The sequence below is a fragment of the Ornithorhynchus anatinus genome, chromosome 8 (assembly GCF_004115215.2).
Source record: "Ornithorhynchus anatinus isolate Pmale09 chromosome 8, mOrnAna1.pri.v4, whole genome shotgun sequence".
Taxonomy (NCBI): Eukaryota; Metazoa; Chordata; class Mammalia; order Monotremata; family Ornithorhynchidae; genus Ornithorhynchus; species Ornithorhynchus anatinus.
Window position 1 is genome coordinate 40,072,021 of NC_041735.1, and position 16,740 is coordinate 40,088,760.

Below are 16,740 nucleotides of genomic sequence, written 5' to 3' on the forward strand. Positions count from 1 at the left end.
TTAGAACAGTGCTCTGCACACAGTAAGCGCTCAACAAATACCAACATTGTTATTATCATCAGTATTAATTGGGAAGCAGCGTAAAATGTAAAAGGGGGATTAACTGTGAGCCTCACGGGGGACAACCTGCTTCCCCTGGATCTCCCCCAGGGCTTAGAACAGTGCTCTGCACACAGTAAGCGCTCAACAAATACCAACATTGTTATTATCATCAGTATTAATTGGGAAGCAGCGTAAAATGTAAAAGGGGGATTAACTGTGAGCCTCACGGGGGACAACCTGATTCCCCTGTATCTCCCCCAGCGCTTAGAACAGTGCTCGGCACCCAGTAAGCGCTTAACAAATACCAACATTATCATTCCTATCATCAGGAATAGCAGGCGAGGGAGACGGTCCTGGGCCCCGGCCGGCCGTCACGTGGTCCGGCCTCCTTTCCCGCCGCCTCCTCGTTCCCTAGCAACCAGAGGCGCGCGCGCCGGCGCGCGGGAGGCGGGGGGAGGGCGGGGGAGAACCCGCCGCCGGCCGGGACGCAACTTCCGGCCGGGACCGGAAGTGGGGCGGGGCCGGGGAGTCGGCCTCCCGCCGAGGAGGAGGAGGAGGAGGAGGAGGAGAGTGAGGAGCTTGAGGAGGCCGAGGAGGCCCGGGAAGGCGGCGCAGCCCAGCAGCCGGCCTCCGACTACCAGGTCAGCCGCGGCCCCCTCCTTCCCGACCGTGCCCGGCCTTGGGCTGAGTGTGGGCCTAGTCCCAAGAGCGACCGGGCGCTTCGGGGACATCGGAGGTCGTCGCGGCGGGGGCGGGGGGAGGGGAGGAAAGGGGGAGGGGGGGGGGAGGCTCACGGTCTTAGTCCCCGTTTTCAGAATAAGAATAATCAAAATGTTGGTGTTTAGCGCTTCCGCTGTGCTGAGCACTGTTCTAGGCGCTGGGGGACGTACAGGGTCATCAAGTTGGCCCACAGAAGGGCTCACGGCCTTAGTCCCCGTTTTCATAAGAATAATAATGGTGGTATTCGTTGAGCGCCTTACTCTGTGCCGAGCACTGTTCTAGGCGCTGGAGGACTTACAGGGTCATCGGGTTGGCCCACGGGAGGCGGCTCAGGGTCTTAGTCCCCGTTTTCATAATGATAATTAATAATAGTGTTGGTGTTAAGCGCTTACTCTGGGTTGAGCCCTGTTCTAGGCGCTGGGAGAGATACAGGGTCATCAGGTTGGCCCACGGTCTTAGTCCCCGTTTTCATAATAATAATAATAATCATAATGTTGGTGTTAAGCGCTTACTCTGTGCTGAGCCCTGTTCTAGGCGCTGGGAGAGATACAGGGTCATCAGGTTGGCCCACGGTCTTAGTCCCCGTTTTCATAATAATAATAATCATCATAATGTTGGTGTTAAGCGCTTACTCTGGGTTGAGCCCTGTTCTAGGCGCTGGGAGAGATACAGGGTCATCAGGTTGGCCCACGGTCTTAGTCCCCGTTTTCATAATAATAATAATAATCATAATGTTGGTGTTAAGCGCTTACTCTGGGTTGAGCCCTGTTCTAGGCGCTGGGAGAGATACAGGGTCATCAGGTTGGCCCACGGTCTTAGTCCCCGTTTTCATAATAATAATAATCATCATAATGTTGGTGTTAAGCGCTTACTCTGTGCTGAGCCCTGTTCTAGGCGCTGGGAGAGATACAGGGTCATCAGGTTGGCCCACGGTCTTAGTCCCCGTTTTCATAATAATAATAATAATCATAATGTTGGTGTTAAGCGCTTACTCTGGGTTGAGCCCTGTTCTAGGCGCTGGGAGAGATACAGGGTCATCAGGTTGGCCCACGGTCTTAGTCCCCGTTTTCATAATAATAATAATAATCATAATGTTGGTGTTAAGCGCTTACTCTGTGCTGAGTACTGTTTTAGGCGCTGGGAGAGATACAGGGTCATCAGGTTGGCCCACGGTCTTAGTCCCCGTTTTCATAATAATAATAATAATCATAATGTTGGTGTTAAGCGCTTACTCTGTGCTGAGTACTGTTTTAGGCGCTGGGAGAGATACAGGGTCATCAGGTTGGCCCACGGTCTTAGTCCCCGTTTTCATAATAATAATAATAATCATAATGTTGGTGTTAAGCGCTTACCCTGGGTTGAGCCCTGTTCTAGGCGCTGGGAGAGATACAGGGTCATCAGGTTGGCCCACGGGAGGGCTCATGGTCTTAGTCCCTGTTTTCATAATAATAATTAATAATAATGTTGATGTTAAGCACTTACCCTTGTGCTGAGCACTGTTCTAAGTGCTGGGGGAGATAGGAGGTCATCAGGTTGGCCCACGGGGGAGCTCACGGTCTTAGTCCCTGTTTTCATAATAATGATGATGTTGGTGTTTGTTAAGCACTTACTATGTGCCGAGTACTGTTCTGGGCGTTGGGAGAGATACAGGGTCATCAGGTTGTCCCACTTGGGGCTCACATTTTTTAATCCCCATTTTTACAGGTGAGGGAACTGAGGCCCAGAGAAATGAAGTGACTTGCCCAGAGCCACACAGCTGACAAGTGGCGGAGCCGGGATTAGAACCCACGACCTCTGACTCCTCTGTTCTAACCGCTGGGGGAGATAGGCGGTCATCAGGTTGGCTCACGGGGGGGCTCACGGTCTCAGTCCCCGTTTTCATAATAATAATATAATGTTGGTATTTGTTAAGCGCTTACTCTGTGCCAAGCCCTTTTCCAAGCGCTGGGGGAAATAGTTCATCAGCTTGACCCACATAGGACTGGGATTTGTTAACTGCTTACTGTATGCCAAGCACTGTTCGAAGCGTTGGGGGAAATAGGTCATCAAGTTGGCCCACGTAGGGATGGGATTTGTTAAGGGCTTACGCTGCGCCAAGCACTGTTCTGAGCGCTGGGGGAGATAGGAGGTCATCGGGTCCGCATAGGGCTGTCTTCATCCCCATTTTACAGACGAAGGAACTGAGGCCCAGAGAAGTCAAGTGACTTGCACGAGGTCACACAGCTGACAAGCGGCAGTGGGGGGGTTAGAACCCATGACCTCTGACTCCCAAGCCCGGGCTCTTTCCACTGAGCCACGCTGCTTTTGCTTTTAGACTTTGAGCCCGTTGTGGGGCAGGGATGGTCTCTATCTGTTACCGAATTGTACATTCCAGGCGCTCAGTACACAGTGAGCGCTCAATAAATACGATTGAATGAATGAATGGGTATGTGTGCGTGCGTTGGTTCCAAGGAAGGAGGCAATTTGCAGTCAAATAATCGCGGCAGTGCTATTTGTTAAGCACTGACTGTGTGCCAAACACTCTTCTAAGATCCCCTCTCCCCAGCGACAGTTCAATTCATTCAATAGTATTTATTGAGCGCTTACTATGTGCAGAGCACTGTACTAAGCGCTTGGAATGTACGGATCGGTAACAGATAGAGACAGTCCCTGCCCTTTGATGGGCTTACAGTATAATCAATGATGTCTGAGTGGCACACAACATTAACAGTAGACTAGGGCAGACACTGTGTCTTTTACTCTTATTCTTTGGCCCCCGGTGCCCAATAAATACCGTTGGTAGTGATTACTACCTATGGCATCATTTACCTCCCGATCTAAAAGATACATTTTTTTTTTCCCCATCTTTTCTGTAGATTTTGCCCTCTGAGGAGACAGTCGTTGCCGCAGGAATTGTCATCATGGGAAATCAGCTAGCTGGCATCGCCCCCTCCCAGATCCTTTCGGTGGACAGTTACTTTTCGGACATCCACGACTTTGAATATGACAAGAGCCTGGGAAGTACTCGTTTTTTTAAAGTTGCTCGGGCCAAGCACCGAGAAGGCTTTGTGGTTGTGAAGGTCTTTGCCATTCAGGATCCGACCCTACCTTTAACGAGCTACAAACAAGAGCTGGAGGAGCTGAAGATACGGCTTCATTCGGCCCAGAACTGCCTGCCCTTTCAGAAGGCCACTATGACGGAAAAGGCGGCCATGCTCTTCAGACAGTACGTGCGAGACAATCTCTACGACCGAATCAGCACCCGTCCGTTCTTAAACAACATCGAGAAGCGGTGGATCGCGTTCCAGATCCTGACCGCGGTGGATCAAGCGCACAGATCGGGGGTCCGTCACGGGGACATCAAGACTGAAAATGTCATGGTCACCAGTTGGAATTGGGTCCTCCTCACCGACTTTGCCAGTTTTAAGCCAACTTATCTTCCGGAGGACAACCCGGCGGACTTCAACTACTTCTTTGACACTTCACGGAGGAGGACTTGTTATATCGCTCCCGAGCGCTTCGTCGACGGCGGCATGTTTGCCACAGAGTTAGAATCTATGAGAGATCCTTCAACCCCACTGGTAGATTTGGCAAGCAGCAATCAGAGAACGAGAGGAGAATTGAAACGTGCGATGGATATATTTTCCGCAGGTATCCGAGTGGGATCAGCCGGAAAGGAATGCAGAACGTGTTTTTATTTTTATACTAAGAATTGAAAAGCATTAATGTAGGGTGTAGGTCTGGAAGTCATCTAGTAGAATTGTATTTTTTAATGGTATTTGGTTCGTGCTTGCTACACGCTAAGCACGGGGGTAGATACAAGATGATCAGGTTGGACACAGTCCCCTTCCCACATGGGTCTCCTAGTCGAGTTGCTCCTTGGTTCCAAAGTGACCCCGTTGATGAGGACGATGATAGCATTTGTTAAGCGCTTACTATGTGCCAAGCACTGTTCTAAGCGCTTGGGGAGGGGTACAAGGTAATCAGGTTGTCCCACGTGGGCTCACAGTCTTAATCCCCTTTTCCATATGAGGTAACTGAGGCCCAGAGAAGTGAAGTGACTTGCCCAGAGTCACACAGCTGACAAGTGGCTGAGTCGGGATTAGAACCCATGACCTCCGACTACCAAGCCCAGGCTCTCTCCACTGCCCTGTTGACGGCGTGGGAGACTCTCTTGGAGTGTGAGTGGTGTTGAGAGAGAATCTCTTGCACACTGAGCCCCGGAAAGTTCAGAAGAGCACCTGTCCGGACTCCTTGCCATTCGGCTTGCAGTAAACTCTAAAAGTTTTTCGAAGGCCCCTTTCCCTGTTAACTGGTGTATTCGTTTATCTTGAGAAACGTATTCTCCATTTACCCCGAGAGAGATTATTTCTTATGCAATACATGTTTTGGTTAATAATTTTAAGCCCACTTCTCCCCTGTTTGGGATCACCTCTGCAGCACTGCGTGAGACAAGAGTGTTTCGTAAATAGGCAGGTCATCACTTTATTCTAGTCTATAACAGTATGGCCACATAAAACGCCACTGCATCTGGGCTTCCCTGTCCCTAAAATGTGGAAGAGTCAAACTTATAATCCATTTTATTGTGACATGTTTATGTGTTTTCTGTGACTTTTTATTGCACAAGAGGCAACTGGTAGTAATAATAGTATCGTGTTTAATCACTGTACTCAGCCCTCGACGATCAAAAGCCGGCGCTACTTGCCCTGTTTAAGAGACCAGTGGATTTCTAGGACCTTCTTTATTTCCACTCTCATCACAGGCAAAAGTAAAAGAGAGTTTTTCAGGGGTTCTGAAAGACTTGTTTGGCCCGTTAACATCACGACTGAGGAACTGTGAAAAACATTCCTGGGGTATTAAGATGACAGATGTTTGTGAAGCTCCACTCTCCATTGTTTCTAAGAACGAGATCCTGGAATCTAGATCATCTGTTCCATTGGAGTTCAAGAAGGGTTTTGGAAAAGAGATTATTTTATTTTTTTAGCCCTAGATTATCACTGACCTTACATGGCATCCGTAAGGCTAGAAGATGTTTCTGGCTGCCCACTTAAATGCACACGAAGCACTTGAGCTTATCTAAATCCAGGAAATCCTGCTCATTTGTTTCTACACCATAGTCTTTATTTTGTTTCTGAAATACAAGCTATAAACTGGCTCAGTGAAACTACACAGATTCTTCCCTAGAAAGACAGGGTAAGCTTCCCTTCATCTCATTTACCGCGCTTTTGCACAAAGCCGGGAAGGAGGGTGGCGACTCTGAGGGGATTTGGGTGGCGACGGCAGGGGGTCGCAACACCCAGGACTGGCAGGTGTGGAACGGCCGGGACCCGGTGAGGTCTGGGGTCTTTCCGCCGCTCGAGCCCCCTCTTCTGCCCCTCAATGTGGCTTGGCAGGGCTCATCCCTGCAGGACCTAGGGGCCCACAACAGCCGGGAGCCCGGAGCCTTTAGATAGACGAGTTAGATCGTTGGGGAGGCCGTGGCCGTAGAAATCCAAGACTTGACTGTTTCTGGAGCGGGAAAGAGCTTCGGGACTTCTCTCCCAAGCCGTGCTCCCACTTATGATGATGATGGGATTGGTGAAGCGCTTACTATGTGCCAGGCACTGTCGGATTCTTGCGTTTCTCAGTGCTCCAGGTGCCTGTATTTTGTTGATCACTTATTGTTCTTTTCTCCCTATCTGTCCTCCCCCACCTAGATATGTGGGTGTCAGGGATCACATCTGAATTGTTTAACAATTCGGGGGAAGCGGCGTGTCCTCGTGGATAGAGCCCGGGCCTGGGAGTCAGAAGGTCACGGGTGCTAAGCCCAGCTCTGCCGCTTTTCTGCTATGTGACCCTGGGCAAGTCATTTCCCTTTTCGGTGCGTCAGTTATCTCAGTTGCAGAAATGGGAATTGAGACCGTGAGCCCGATGAGGGGCAGGGACTGTAGCCAACCCGATTTGTTGGTATCCACCCCAGCGTTTAGCGCAGTGTCTGGCACACAGTAAGTGCTTAAATACCACAAAATATTATTAATATACTCAGCACACAGTAAGTAGAGATTCACAAAGTACCACAGCTCACTGTGGTCCGGGAATGTGTCTCTTATATTGTTGTGTTGGAGTCTCCCAAGCGCTTAGTGCAGTGCTCTGCACATGGCAAGCGCTCAATAAATACGGTCGATCGATCGATTCATTGCGCTAAGCAACTGCAAGCGTCAGGTGCCTCCTCCAAACTCTTCCTTTTTATATCAACACTTTGAAGGTTTTGTCTTTCTTGGATGGGGTTCAGTTCAAAAGTCACTGCCTGGTGTAGAACTTAAAAACACCATTGTCATAAACAGAGCTGGAAGGGAACTCAAGAGATCATCTAGCACCCAACTCTGTTCCCAGACAAGTGAATGACTAAAACAGATGGCAGTTTATTCTTTTAAAAAAAAAAAAGCCCCAAAAAACAATTTTAGGGGGTGGAGGTTCCGCAGCGTCTCCAGGTAGCTTATTCTAGTTACCAGCCTGGTAGTTGAAAAAGTATTGTGGAAGTCAAGAAGTTTTTCCATTGTTTCTCAGTTTGTCTGTGATTCATAGAATGAGAAAGATCTAAGGAAGGCCAGAAATATTTTTCCATCCACTTCTTTGGTCACTTTATATTTTACAGTGAAAGTTTTTAAAAGCTTTTTATAATGCTGTCTGAATGTGAACAAGATGTGCTTAATGGCTCATTGCTGTACTGATGGCTGTTTTTCATGGACTGTTTCTTTTATGTGATGCTTTCCAGGATGTGTAATTGCTGAGTTGTTTACAGAAGGTGTACCACTGTTTGACCTGTCACAGCTTTTGGCCTATAGGAACGGACACTTTTCCCCCGACCAGGTACTGAATAAAATCGAAGATCACAGCATCAGAGAACTGGTGAGTGTCCGGTCTGCTGTAGAAACGTTGCTCTACTACTAAGAATTTTAGCCTCCTTCTGTAAATAGAGTTGCTTAACTCTATTTTATTTGCATTTCTAAAATCTGTCCCTCATTCTTTTGCTTTTGCTGGTCCAGGTCACTCAGATGATTCGCTGCGAACCAGATAAACGTTTAGGGGCAGAAGATTATTTAAAGCAGCAACGTGGCAAGGCCTTTCCCGAAATATTTTACACTTTCCTTCAGCCTTATATGGCCCAGTTTGCCAAGGAAACGTTTATCTCGGCGGATGAGCGTATTCTGGTCATCCGGAAAGATCTGGACAACATCATCCACAATCTCTGTGGGCACGACCGCACCGAAAAAGCCGAGGGCGAGACCAAGGAGAATGGGCTGGTCATTTTGGTGTCCGTGATAACTTCCTGTTTACAGACCCTCAAGTACTGTGATTCGAAACTTGCCGCTCTGGAGCTCATTCTTCATTTGGCCCCCAGACTAAGTGTCGAAATCTTGCTGGACCGCATGACGCCCTACCTTCTGCATTTCAGTAACGACTCTGTGCCCAGGGTGAGGGCAGAAGCCGTGAGGACACTGACCAAAGTTCTCGCCCTTGTCAAAGAAGTGCCACGGAACGATGTCAATATTTATCCGGAATACATTTTGCCGGGCATCGCGCATTTGGCTCAGGATGAGGCCACGATTGTCAGGCTCGCTTATGCTGGTAAGAGTTGACCCTCCGACTACTAAAGTCTCTTGAAGATTTTTGAAAAGTAACCGCTCGGCCTTCGGTTTAGGGCTCTGCTTTCGGTCGGCATTCCAGGCGAAAGCAAGGGTCGCTTTCAGATACCTTTCAGATTTTGAGAACATTGTCTCTTGGCTCAACTCTGTGGTAGTCTGCTGCTTTTGAATGTTCAGAGTACCAAGTGATAAGTGATCGTGAGACGCTTATCAGTTCATGGAAAATTGCAGATGAAGATTTGACAGAAAAATTTGACTTTCACAATTCAGACTTAACACAGTGGTCCCAAGAAGTTTATTTTTCAGGGTCATTTCAGTCTCACAGTGCTGGAATTTTGTTGAGTCTGGGGTTTAAGCTAATAAAAGGCAGCAGGATATAGTGATAGAGAATGATTGGTTGTGACTGGCAGTTTGATAGTGAAGCACACTGACCTGCTTATGACTCAAGGGTCTCCGTCCTCCAGGCTCTTTAGGATTGAAGCCAGAATATCCCATACTCTGTCGGTCTACCCTGCCTGGCATTAGGGCAAGTGAGTTTTGAGTCCAACTCAATCCCACACTTGAAATGAAATGGACTCCGGGAACATTTCTGTCTACATGGGAAATGAACTGTTATTAATGCTGATCAGTTGTCGCCACCCTTTTAAACATAAAGCCTGGGTTTGAGAATTTATCCCAAGATCGTATGTCCGCAAGCCTTCAGCAAAAAATCTTCAAAAAGGCATTGGTTTAAACGGTCCTGGCACCATTGATTCCTGTAGAATCCTGGGGACTTCTCTTATATAAAGGATTTTAATCCCCGTTTATATCTCGCGTTCAGTAAACAACAGTGTTCTCCCTGGATTTAGCTACTTTGGTGTTCCTGGAAAGGAACTGCAGTGGTATCTTTTAATATGGGAAGGCAAGGTGAATCAAATCTGCTAATCAATCAGTCAATCAGGGGCTGTTTTTTGAGCGCTTACTGTATGCAGACCACTGAAATAAGCCCTTGGTGAGGTGCAATACAACAGAGTCCATGGCTGTTGCAGTCTTCTGAGAGAGGCAGACATTACTATAAATTGCAGGTAGGAGAATAGAGATTAAGGATGTTTACATAAGTACTGTGGGGCTAAGGTGAGTAACAGTGCTCAAGAGGTGATGCAGAGGGGTGAGCTGATGGGGAAGTCAGGGGTTGGCAGGAAGACCTCTTGAAGGAGCTGTGATTTTTAGTAGGGTTCTGAAGTTGGGGAGGAGTAGTGGATTGTTGGATACGAAGGGGTTGAGAGGCGATGAGGCGGGTGAGAGGGAGGTACACTGAGGAGGAGGAAGAGTTCTAGAAAGATGAGAGGGGTTGGGGGCCGAGGCAGAGGTAGAGAGCGGGTAAGATATCCCTTCTTGAGAAACAGTGGAGAAGGAGGGGGTGGAGATGGTGTGGGGGTGGGTGAGAGAGTTTACATGTGAAAATAAGTATACCACATAAATTTACGCCCAAAAAGTACTTGGTTCGATCAGGGATTAGGGACCCTGGTGGTTTCAGCAGGGAGTCAGAGGTCTCAGATAGCTCGGCAGGGGTTAAAGGTATGGAAGCTGACAGGGAAAGAAGAAGTGAGTTTTAACAGGTAGACTGGTAATGGCAAACATGAATTGATAAATGCTCCATAATGTGGATGAGAAAATAGATGGTTATCCAACTCAATCTTAGGGTCAGGCAACCCCCTCCCCCCCCCCAAAATGGAAAAAACAGCACGGATAGTCAAAAAACCTCTCTGGCAGCCAATTTTGGCAGGCATTTGGCTTGGGCTCACCGCTGTGTTCTTCTTAAAGGCTGTTGCCCGACCCACTGCACAATGACTAGATGCCGCTGATGTGCAGCCAGGTGGGCAGGGGATATCTGCCCTTCCTGCTGCGAGTGATGAGGGAACCGGGGGGGGAAGTGGGTGGCTGAGCCGGGAAACTCTAGCCATCTCCATGAATGTTGCAGTTTTGAGCCCAGCTGAGCATCACGAATTCCACTTACCATGTAAGTCCTCAGCTCAGGCACGGCACCCACCCCCTCCTTCCTCTCAATAGATAATCCCCAGCCGGATCAACAAGATTCGACTGTATAAATCCTAGACCCAAGTGATTAAAAATGTAACACATATGTACGTTTATAGGTATATATTCCTGAATGTAGAGGTGTCTATTGTGATGGCATGGCTGGGCAAGTGGGAGAATGAGTTGGAATTCTTCCTGGAGGTAGAAAACCTCCAGGAGGGCTTTGGAGGAGGGTTGGGATGTGGTTTGGGGAAGCCTAGTGGGGAGGGCTTTCCAGTTCCGCTTCTCAGAACACTCACTGCTCATTTGGACAAAAACCTTCCCCATGGTTTGGCTGTGAAATACTGCATTGTTTTTCTCAGCACGTGGGAGAAAAGAGCTCCCGCTTGGGTCATCGATGTGTATAGTAGGAAAGGAAGATGAGGCAGAGAGGATGTTGCATTCTTGGCTGTAAAAGCTTTGAATTAAGAGACAGTGCTATTGTGGATCAGGGCTTTTAGTAAAATGCCACTTCTGTAAGTTCTAAATGTTTCTATTAATTTTCTTATCACTGTGCATCCCCTTATTTTTCATCTAACAGAAAATATAGCATTGTTAGCAGAAACAGCTCTCAGATTCCTGGAATTGGTGCAACTGAAAAATTTTAATATGGAAAATGACCCAAATAGTGAAGAATTAGATGAAGTAACACACCCAAGTGAAAATTATGACACAGGTAATGTATTCCAACTTAAAATTTCCTTGTCTGACTACTGTTTGTTAATTAGAACTTGCCCTGCATTTGAAGTTGGTCATACCCAGAAATGAAGATGGGTTGGATTGGAAGCTGAGTTCCTGAATACCCTGCTTGGCTTTCTTTATGTTACCCTTTCTGGGTTAATTTGTTGGAAAATAGCCACATTCTCAAAAAATCCTACCCAGCATCATCAGAATTTTAATATGACTGTTTGTTCAGATTTGATTTGCACTTCTCTGTTAGCAGATTAAAATTATATGTAATAATTTGATAATATCTAAATGGAATACTACATAATATATAAAATAATTATATGTAATTTTAGCCTATCAGATGTAGGATGTCATCATGTGGTATATTCCTTCCATAAATTTATCCTGATAGGATCTTCATGATGATTATGCCACAGCCATCTCCCAGGACGACTGTCCAAACAGCAAAAGAAGGATGCGGACAAACCTGAACAGAAATTCAGTTTGTCGCTGTCAGTTCCGAGCTAGTACTACCAGATTGGGTCACCTCTTGTTCACTCCATTCATTCATTCAATCAATCGTATTTATTGAGTGCTTACTATGTGCAGAGCACTGTACTAAGCGCTTAGAATGTCCAGTTCGGCAACAGATAGAGACAATCCCTGCACAATGACGGGCTCACAGTCTAAACGGGGGGAGACAGCAAAGCAAATCAGAACAAAAGAAGACAACATCATCAAGATAAATAGAAGCATGGAGATATATACCTCATTAACAAAATAAATAGGGTAATAAATATATACAAACATGCAACACTTTATGTATGGAATAATTCTATATATGATGTGAGATTTCATTTTACCTTCTCAAAGGCAAAGTGTTCAAGAAAGAAGGTGGTAATAATAATAATAATAATAATAATGGCATTTGTTGTCTGTCAGGCACGGTACTAAGCACTGGGTTGGTTACAAGCAAATTGAATTGAACAACAGGCCCTGTCCCACATGGGGCTCACAGTCTCAATCCCTATTTTACAGATGAGTAACAGAGACCCAGAGAAGTCAAGTGACTTACCCAGGGTCACACAGGAGACAAGTAATGGAGTACCGGTAACTTTCTGACTCCCAGGCCCGACCTCTATCCACTAAGCCATGCTACTTAGCTCTGTTAAATTACTTAATGGTGGCGTGGATTCATGCAACTAAACTTTTCTGTAATGAATGAAGGGTGGGTTTAAGATTGCTCTAGGATGGGTTCGACCTGCTTAGTGGGCTAGTCGACCCAGCGGTACGTCAATCTCTGGTAATGTCCACATTATAGAGTGGCTAAGAAAGAATAGGTCAGAAATTTAGCTCACCAGAGGACCATCCCTAGTTAGCCTTAATTTTGTGGTGCATTAGATAGAAAACAGGTCCTGAATGGGACAGAACCAGTAACGCCGCAAACATCTGTCTTCACTGGCAAGCACTGCAGAACGGTCTTATCAGCCATACTTGAAGGCAGGGCTAGGATCTCCAAAATGAAGGGCTGGGTTGCTCTGCAGAATAGTGGCTGAGCGCTGGTTGGGGGTGGTGGGGCGGGGGGAGCCCCAGGGATCAGGGAATCCACCCTGCCTTGGTTCTCACCAGGGACTCAGCTATTAAGAGTGCAGGAGTGGGGGGTGGGTGCAGCCGCTATAGGAGGATGGTGTTTTTCATTTCAAAAAGCAACTTTTATTTCTCTGGCGGTAATAGTGATGAGGTTATTGGGGATTTTAAAAAACATTTATCTCTCACCCTTGGCCTAGTGGAAAGACCATTGGCCTGGGAGCCTGAGGACCTGGGTTCTAATTCTGGCCCCTCCGCTTGCCTGCTGTGTGACCTCAGGGGGCCTCAGTTTCTTCATCTGTAAAATGGGGAATCAGTACCTGCTCTCCCACCTAATTAGACTCTGAGCCCCATGAGGGACAGGAACAGTGTCCTACCTGATATCTTCTAGGTACCCTAGTGGTTTATGTAGTGCTTGGCACATAGTAAGTGCTTAACAAAAATTATCATCATCACCACCACCCTCTTTTAACCCACAGTTATTTGATCAGATTGCTAGTGTGATTTAAAGGATTCAATTATTAGTAATAGGGTTTTCATTGACAATTTTAAATGAGGTTTGCTTGCATGAATTTTCCAGATGCTGTATTATCCCAAATTCCTGAGAAGTCAACCCAGGTAACCTGGGTGAAATTCAGAAATGGTGTGCCCATTAACTCTGTGCCATTACTGGGGGAAAAACAAATGAGCCCTAGTCATTTTAAGGTCATGTGTATTCTCTGTTGGGTGGTTGTTTTTCTAAACCAACATGGAAGATTTTCGGTAAAGACTACACTTAAGCCAATTCCAAGGGGCTTATGATGTGGAGGGGAGGAAGTGATAGTTCTGTAATTATGATAGTTTGAGTTTGTTGGTCACTGTTGAGTAAACAACCTTTCCACACTTCCCCATGGTTAGCTTTCTGATCCTCATCAAAAGGAGCTTGGTTGCAACTGAAGGGTAGTAATTGTATCTGAGGTGTTGGTTGATCAGCGGGTGGTTACCCTTTCATCTTAAGTGGGAGAGGATGACACTGTCACTCTCCCAGTTCTTGCCAACCCCAAGTCATATTATTTATTTAGATTGCCCCCAGCTTTGTAGAGGCAGGGAGTAGGAAGTTTTGCAATCATGAGACCGGGCTAAATACTGAAGTTGTTTGGCTTCTTTCCAGAGCTCCAGGCCTTACATGAGATGGTTCAGCAGAAAGTTGTCACTTTATTGAGCGACCCAGAAAACATCGTGAAGCAGACACTAATGGAAAATGGAATAACACGTCTCTGTGTGTTTTTTGGACGGCAGAAGGCAAACGATGTACTGCTATCCCATATGATTACTTTTCTAAATGATAAAAATGACTGGCATCTCCGTGGAGCTTTTTTCGACAGCATAGTTGGTATGTTTTTGATTTCTACCTGGCCTTGAAATTCAATAATGTCTATATTGTAGATGGTGTTTATCAAGGAAATGTGATGTAATGCTAGTAGCCAAATGAAAAAGCTTTTGCTCTACTTAATATTTGCGGTTCTTATCATTAAACATAAGATATTTTGTCTCACTCTCGTGCACCCAAGGGCTTCTAAGTAATTACTATTACTAGAGAATTATTAATCGCTATTATTCCCAGCAGTGGTGTTTTGGGGAGTCCATCTTGCCTGGTAATATAGAATAGTAGCCTAGTGTGAAATGGCAGGAGGTTCCCGAGCCCAAGAGAGTATTAATGATTGAGACAGACAAACTATTAAGTTGTTTAATCACAAGGGACATCAAGGCTTTCCATCTGTGTTTTTCCTCGGGGTTCCAAAACGTGGTCATTAATGTGGTCGGGTTTCCATTTGAAACCAAGCCAGCTAAGCAGGACTGGAAGGAGTTGTGTATTTCCCATCAACTGCCTCCCTCTCCTTTCTGAGAAAACAGTGCAGAACAGAGTCTAACTCAGGCTAGGAGAAAAGTGGTTAGTCAGGGAAGACTTCTTGGAAGAAATATGACTTGGTAGGGCTTTAAAGAAGGGGAGAAGAGTAGGATATTTGATGTGAGGGGTGAGGGAATTCCAGGCCACAGAGGACATGAGCAAGGGGATGGTGATGAGAGAGAAGAGATCAGTAGTATTTATTGAGCACTAACCGTGTACAGAACACTGTACTAAGTGCTTAGGAAAGTACAACAGTTGATAGGCACGTTCCCTGCCCATAGCTAACTTACAGTTTAGAGACACATTGAGTAAGTTGATGTTAGAGGAGCTTAAGTGTGCAGGTTGGGTTGAATGAAGTAGGAGATCAGTGAGGTTAGGATGGGGAGAGCAGATGGAGTGCATTGAAGATGTGCGTAAGGAGCTGCTGTTCGATGCAGAGGTGGATGAGCAAATATTGGAGGTTTTTGAGGACTAGGGAGATGTAGAATGCAGAATTATTTCTTTATAAAAATCCAGGCAGCAGAATGAAGTTTCATTTTTTAAAGAAGGCTCATCCTTCTAAGTAACTTTTGTAAGAAGCCCTCTGTTTTTCCCCTCTTCTCATCGCTGCACCTCCTTCCATGCGATCCTTTGCATCTGGAACTTCACTCCCTATCCACGTTCAATTCAGCTCTCTCACATTTTAAATCAGTGGCATTTTTTTAGCTTACCATCTGCAGAGCACTGTACTGAGCACTTGGGGGTGTATAATACAACAGAGTGGGTAGCCATGTTCCCTGCCCAGAAGGAGCTCACAGTGTAGAGGGGAGGCAGACATTCAAATAAATTACAGATACATATATAAGAGCTCTGGGGCTGAGGCTGGGATAAACATCAAGTGCTTAAAGGATCAGATCCAAGTGTGTAGGTGTCTCAGAAAGGAGAGGGAGTAGGGGAGATGAGGGCTTAGTTGGGGAAGAGCTCTCGGGGGAGATGTGATTTTTAAACAGTCTTTGAGGATATTGGCAGCACGTCCTATATGAAGGGGGAGAGAGTCCCAAACTAGAGGGAGGACCTGGGCACTGGGGATAGAGGGGGGTGGGGAAGAATAAGGCATGGATTGAACCATGTTAACATCTATTTTGGCTTCCAACTTCATAGCTCTAGCACATTATTTACTCCCCTATATACAGACTGTAGATAGACTCTCCTCATTTCCAGATCCTGAAGACTGAAAGAGGATCAAACAGAAAAAAATGAAATCCTTCAGACTGCAAACCTGTCTTCATTCAATTGTATTTATTGAGCGCTTACTGTGTGCAGAGCACCGTACTCAGCGCTTGGTCTTCCCCTGCCTACTGCGGAGTATGGGTGGGTGCTCCGCTTTCTGGGGTCTCGGTTGTGTGACAAAGTTCATGAAAACGGTTAGTTCCCTCAGTAGGACTGTCACTAAAACCCCGGTTATGTCTTTTAGGTGTCGCTGCCTACGTTGGCTGGCAGAGCTCATCCATCCTGAAGCCTCTGTTGCAGCAGGGCCTTAGTGATGCTGAGGAATTTGTTATCTTCAAGGCTCTCAATGCCCTTACCTGCATGTGTCAGTTAGGGCTGTTGCAGAAACCCCATATCTATGAATTTGCCTGTGATATTGGTAAGTTCCTGTCTCAAAGCAGCTTGAAGTTAACAGAGGTTGGTAAGTTTCTGTAAAACCTTTTGGAACATAGAGTATCACATCAATTTCATTGCCCCGTCATGTGTCGTAACCGCGATTGCTAGTTAGAAAATTTCCCTTCTGGGGGTTTAGTTTCCTGATTGAATCAATGGTGTTTGTAAAGCGCCAGACTATTATTCCTAGCGGTTCATTTCATTATGAGCATTGAAGATGTACGTTCAAATCTTGGTTAAATGATAGAAATGAGAGTTTTCCTCTAGTAAATGTAAAGTTAAATCAATTTGTTGCATTTAATATGTGTGGTGTGTAGTCAGAGCTATCTTTTTTTTGCTTTCTGTGCCATTGGTATTAATTGGAAAGACACAATATGAAAGTTTCTGCTTGTGGTTCCCACGGCTACCTTCAGTTATCCCCCCATCTCCCTCCTACCGTTCCCCTCCAGACTCCTTGAGCGAGTTATCTGCACTGGCTTTCTCAAGCCCATCTCCTCCAATTTTCTCCTTGACCCCCTCCGATCTGGCTTCCGT

General features: G+C 46.3%; 1 protein-coding gene across 3 annotated transcripts in view; it reads left to right on the forward strand.

Annotated features, from left to right (window-relative positions):
• The first annotated feature begins 592 nt into the window (after positions 1 to 592).
• The window catches only part of PIK3R4 (phosphoinositide-3-kinase regulatory subunit 4), a 47,602-nt gene continuing 31,454 nt past the window's right edge, over positions 593 to 16,740 (forward strand). For 2 of the 3 annotated variants that reach the window (XR_005660247.1, XM_029070802.1), the window contains exons 1-7: positions 593 to 683; positions 3,618 to 4,392; positions 7,496 to 7,629; positions 7,767 to 8,349; positions 10,963 to 11,097; positions 13,828 to 14,049; positions 16,019 to 16,192. Coding sequence is in view for 2 of the 3 variants with exons in the window: in XM_029070802.1 (XP_028926635.1) it covers positions 3,663 to 4,392; positions 7,496 to 7,629; positions 7,767 to 8,349; positions 10,963 to 11,097; positions 13,828 to 14,049; positions 16,019 to 16,192 (1,978 nt within the window). In the remaining variant the exon portion in view is untranslated. Of the gene's footprint in view, positions 684 to 2,559; positions 2,602 to 3,617; positions 4,393 to 7,495; positions 7,630 to 7,766; positions 8,350 to 10,962; positions 11,098 to 13,827; positions 14,050 to 16,018; positions 16,193 to 16,740 lie in introns of those variants that run through there. The other variant, XM_029070803.1, reaches the window with a different exon arrangement.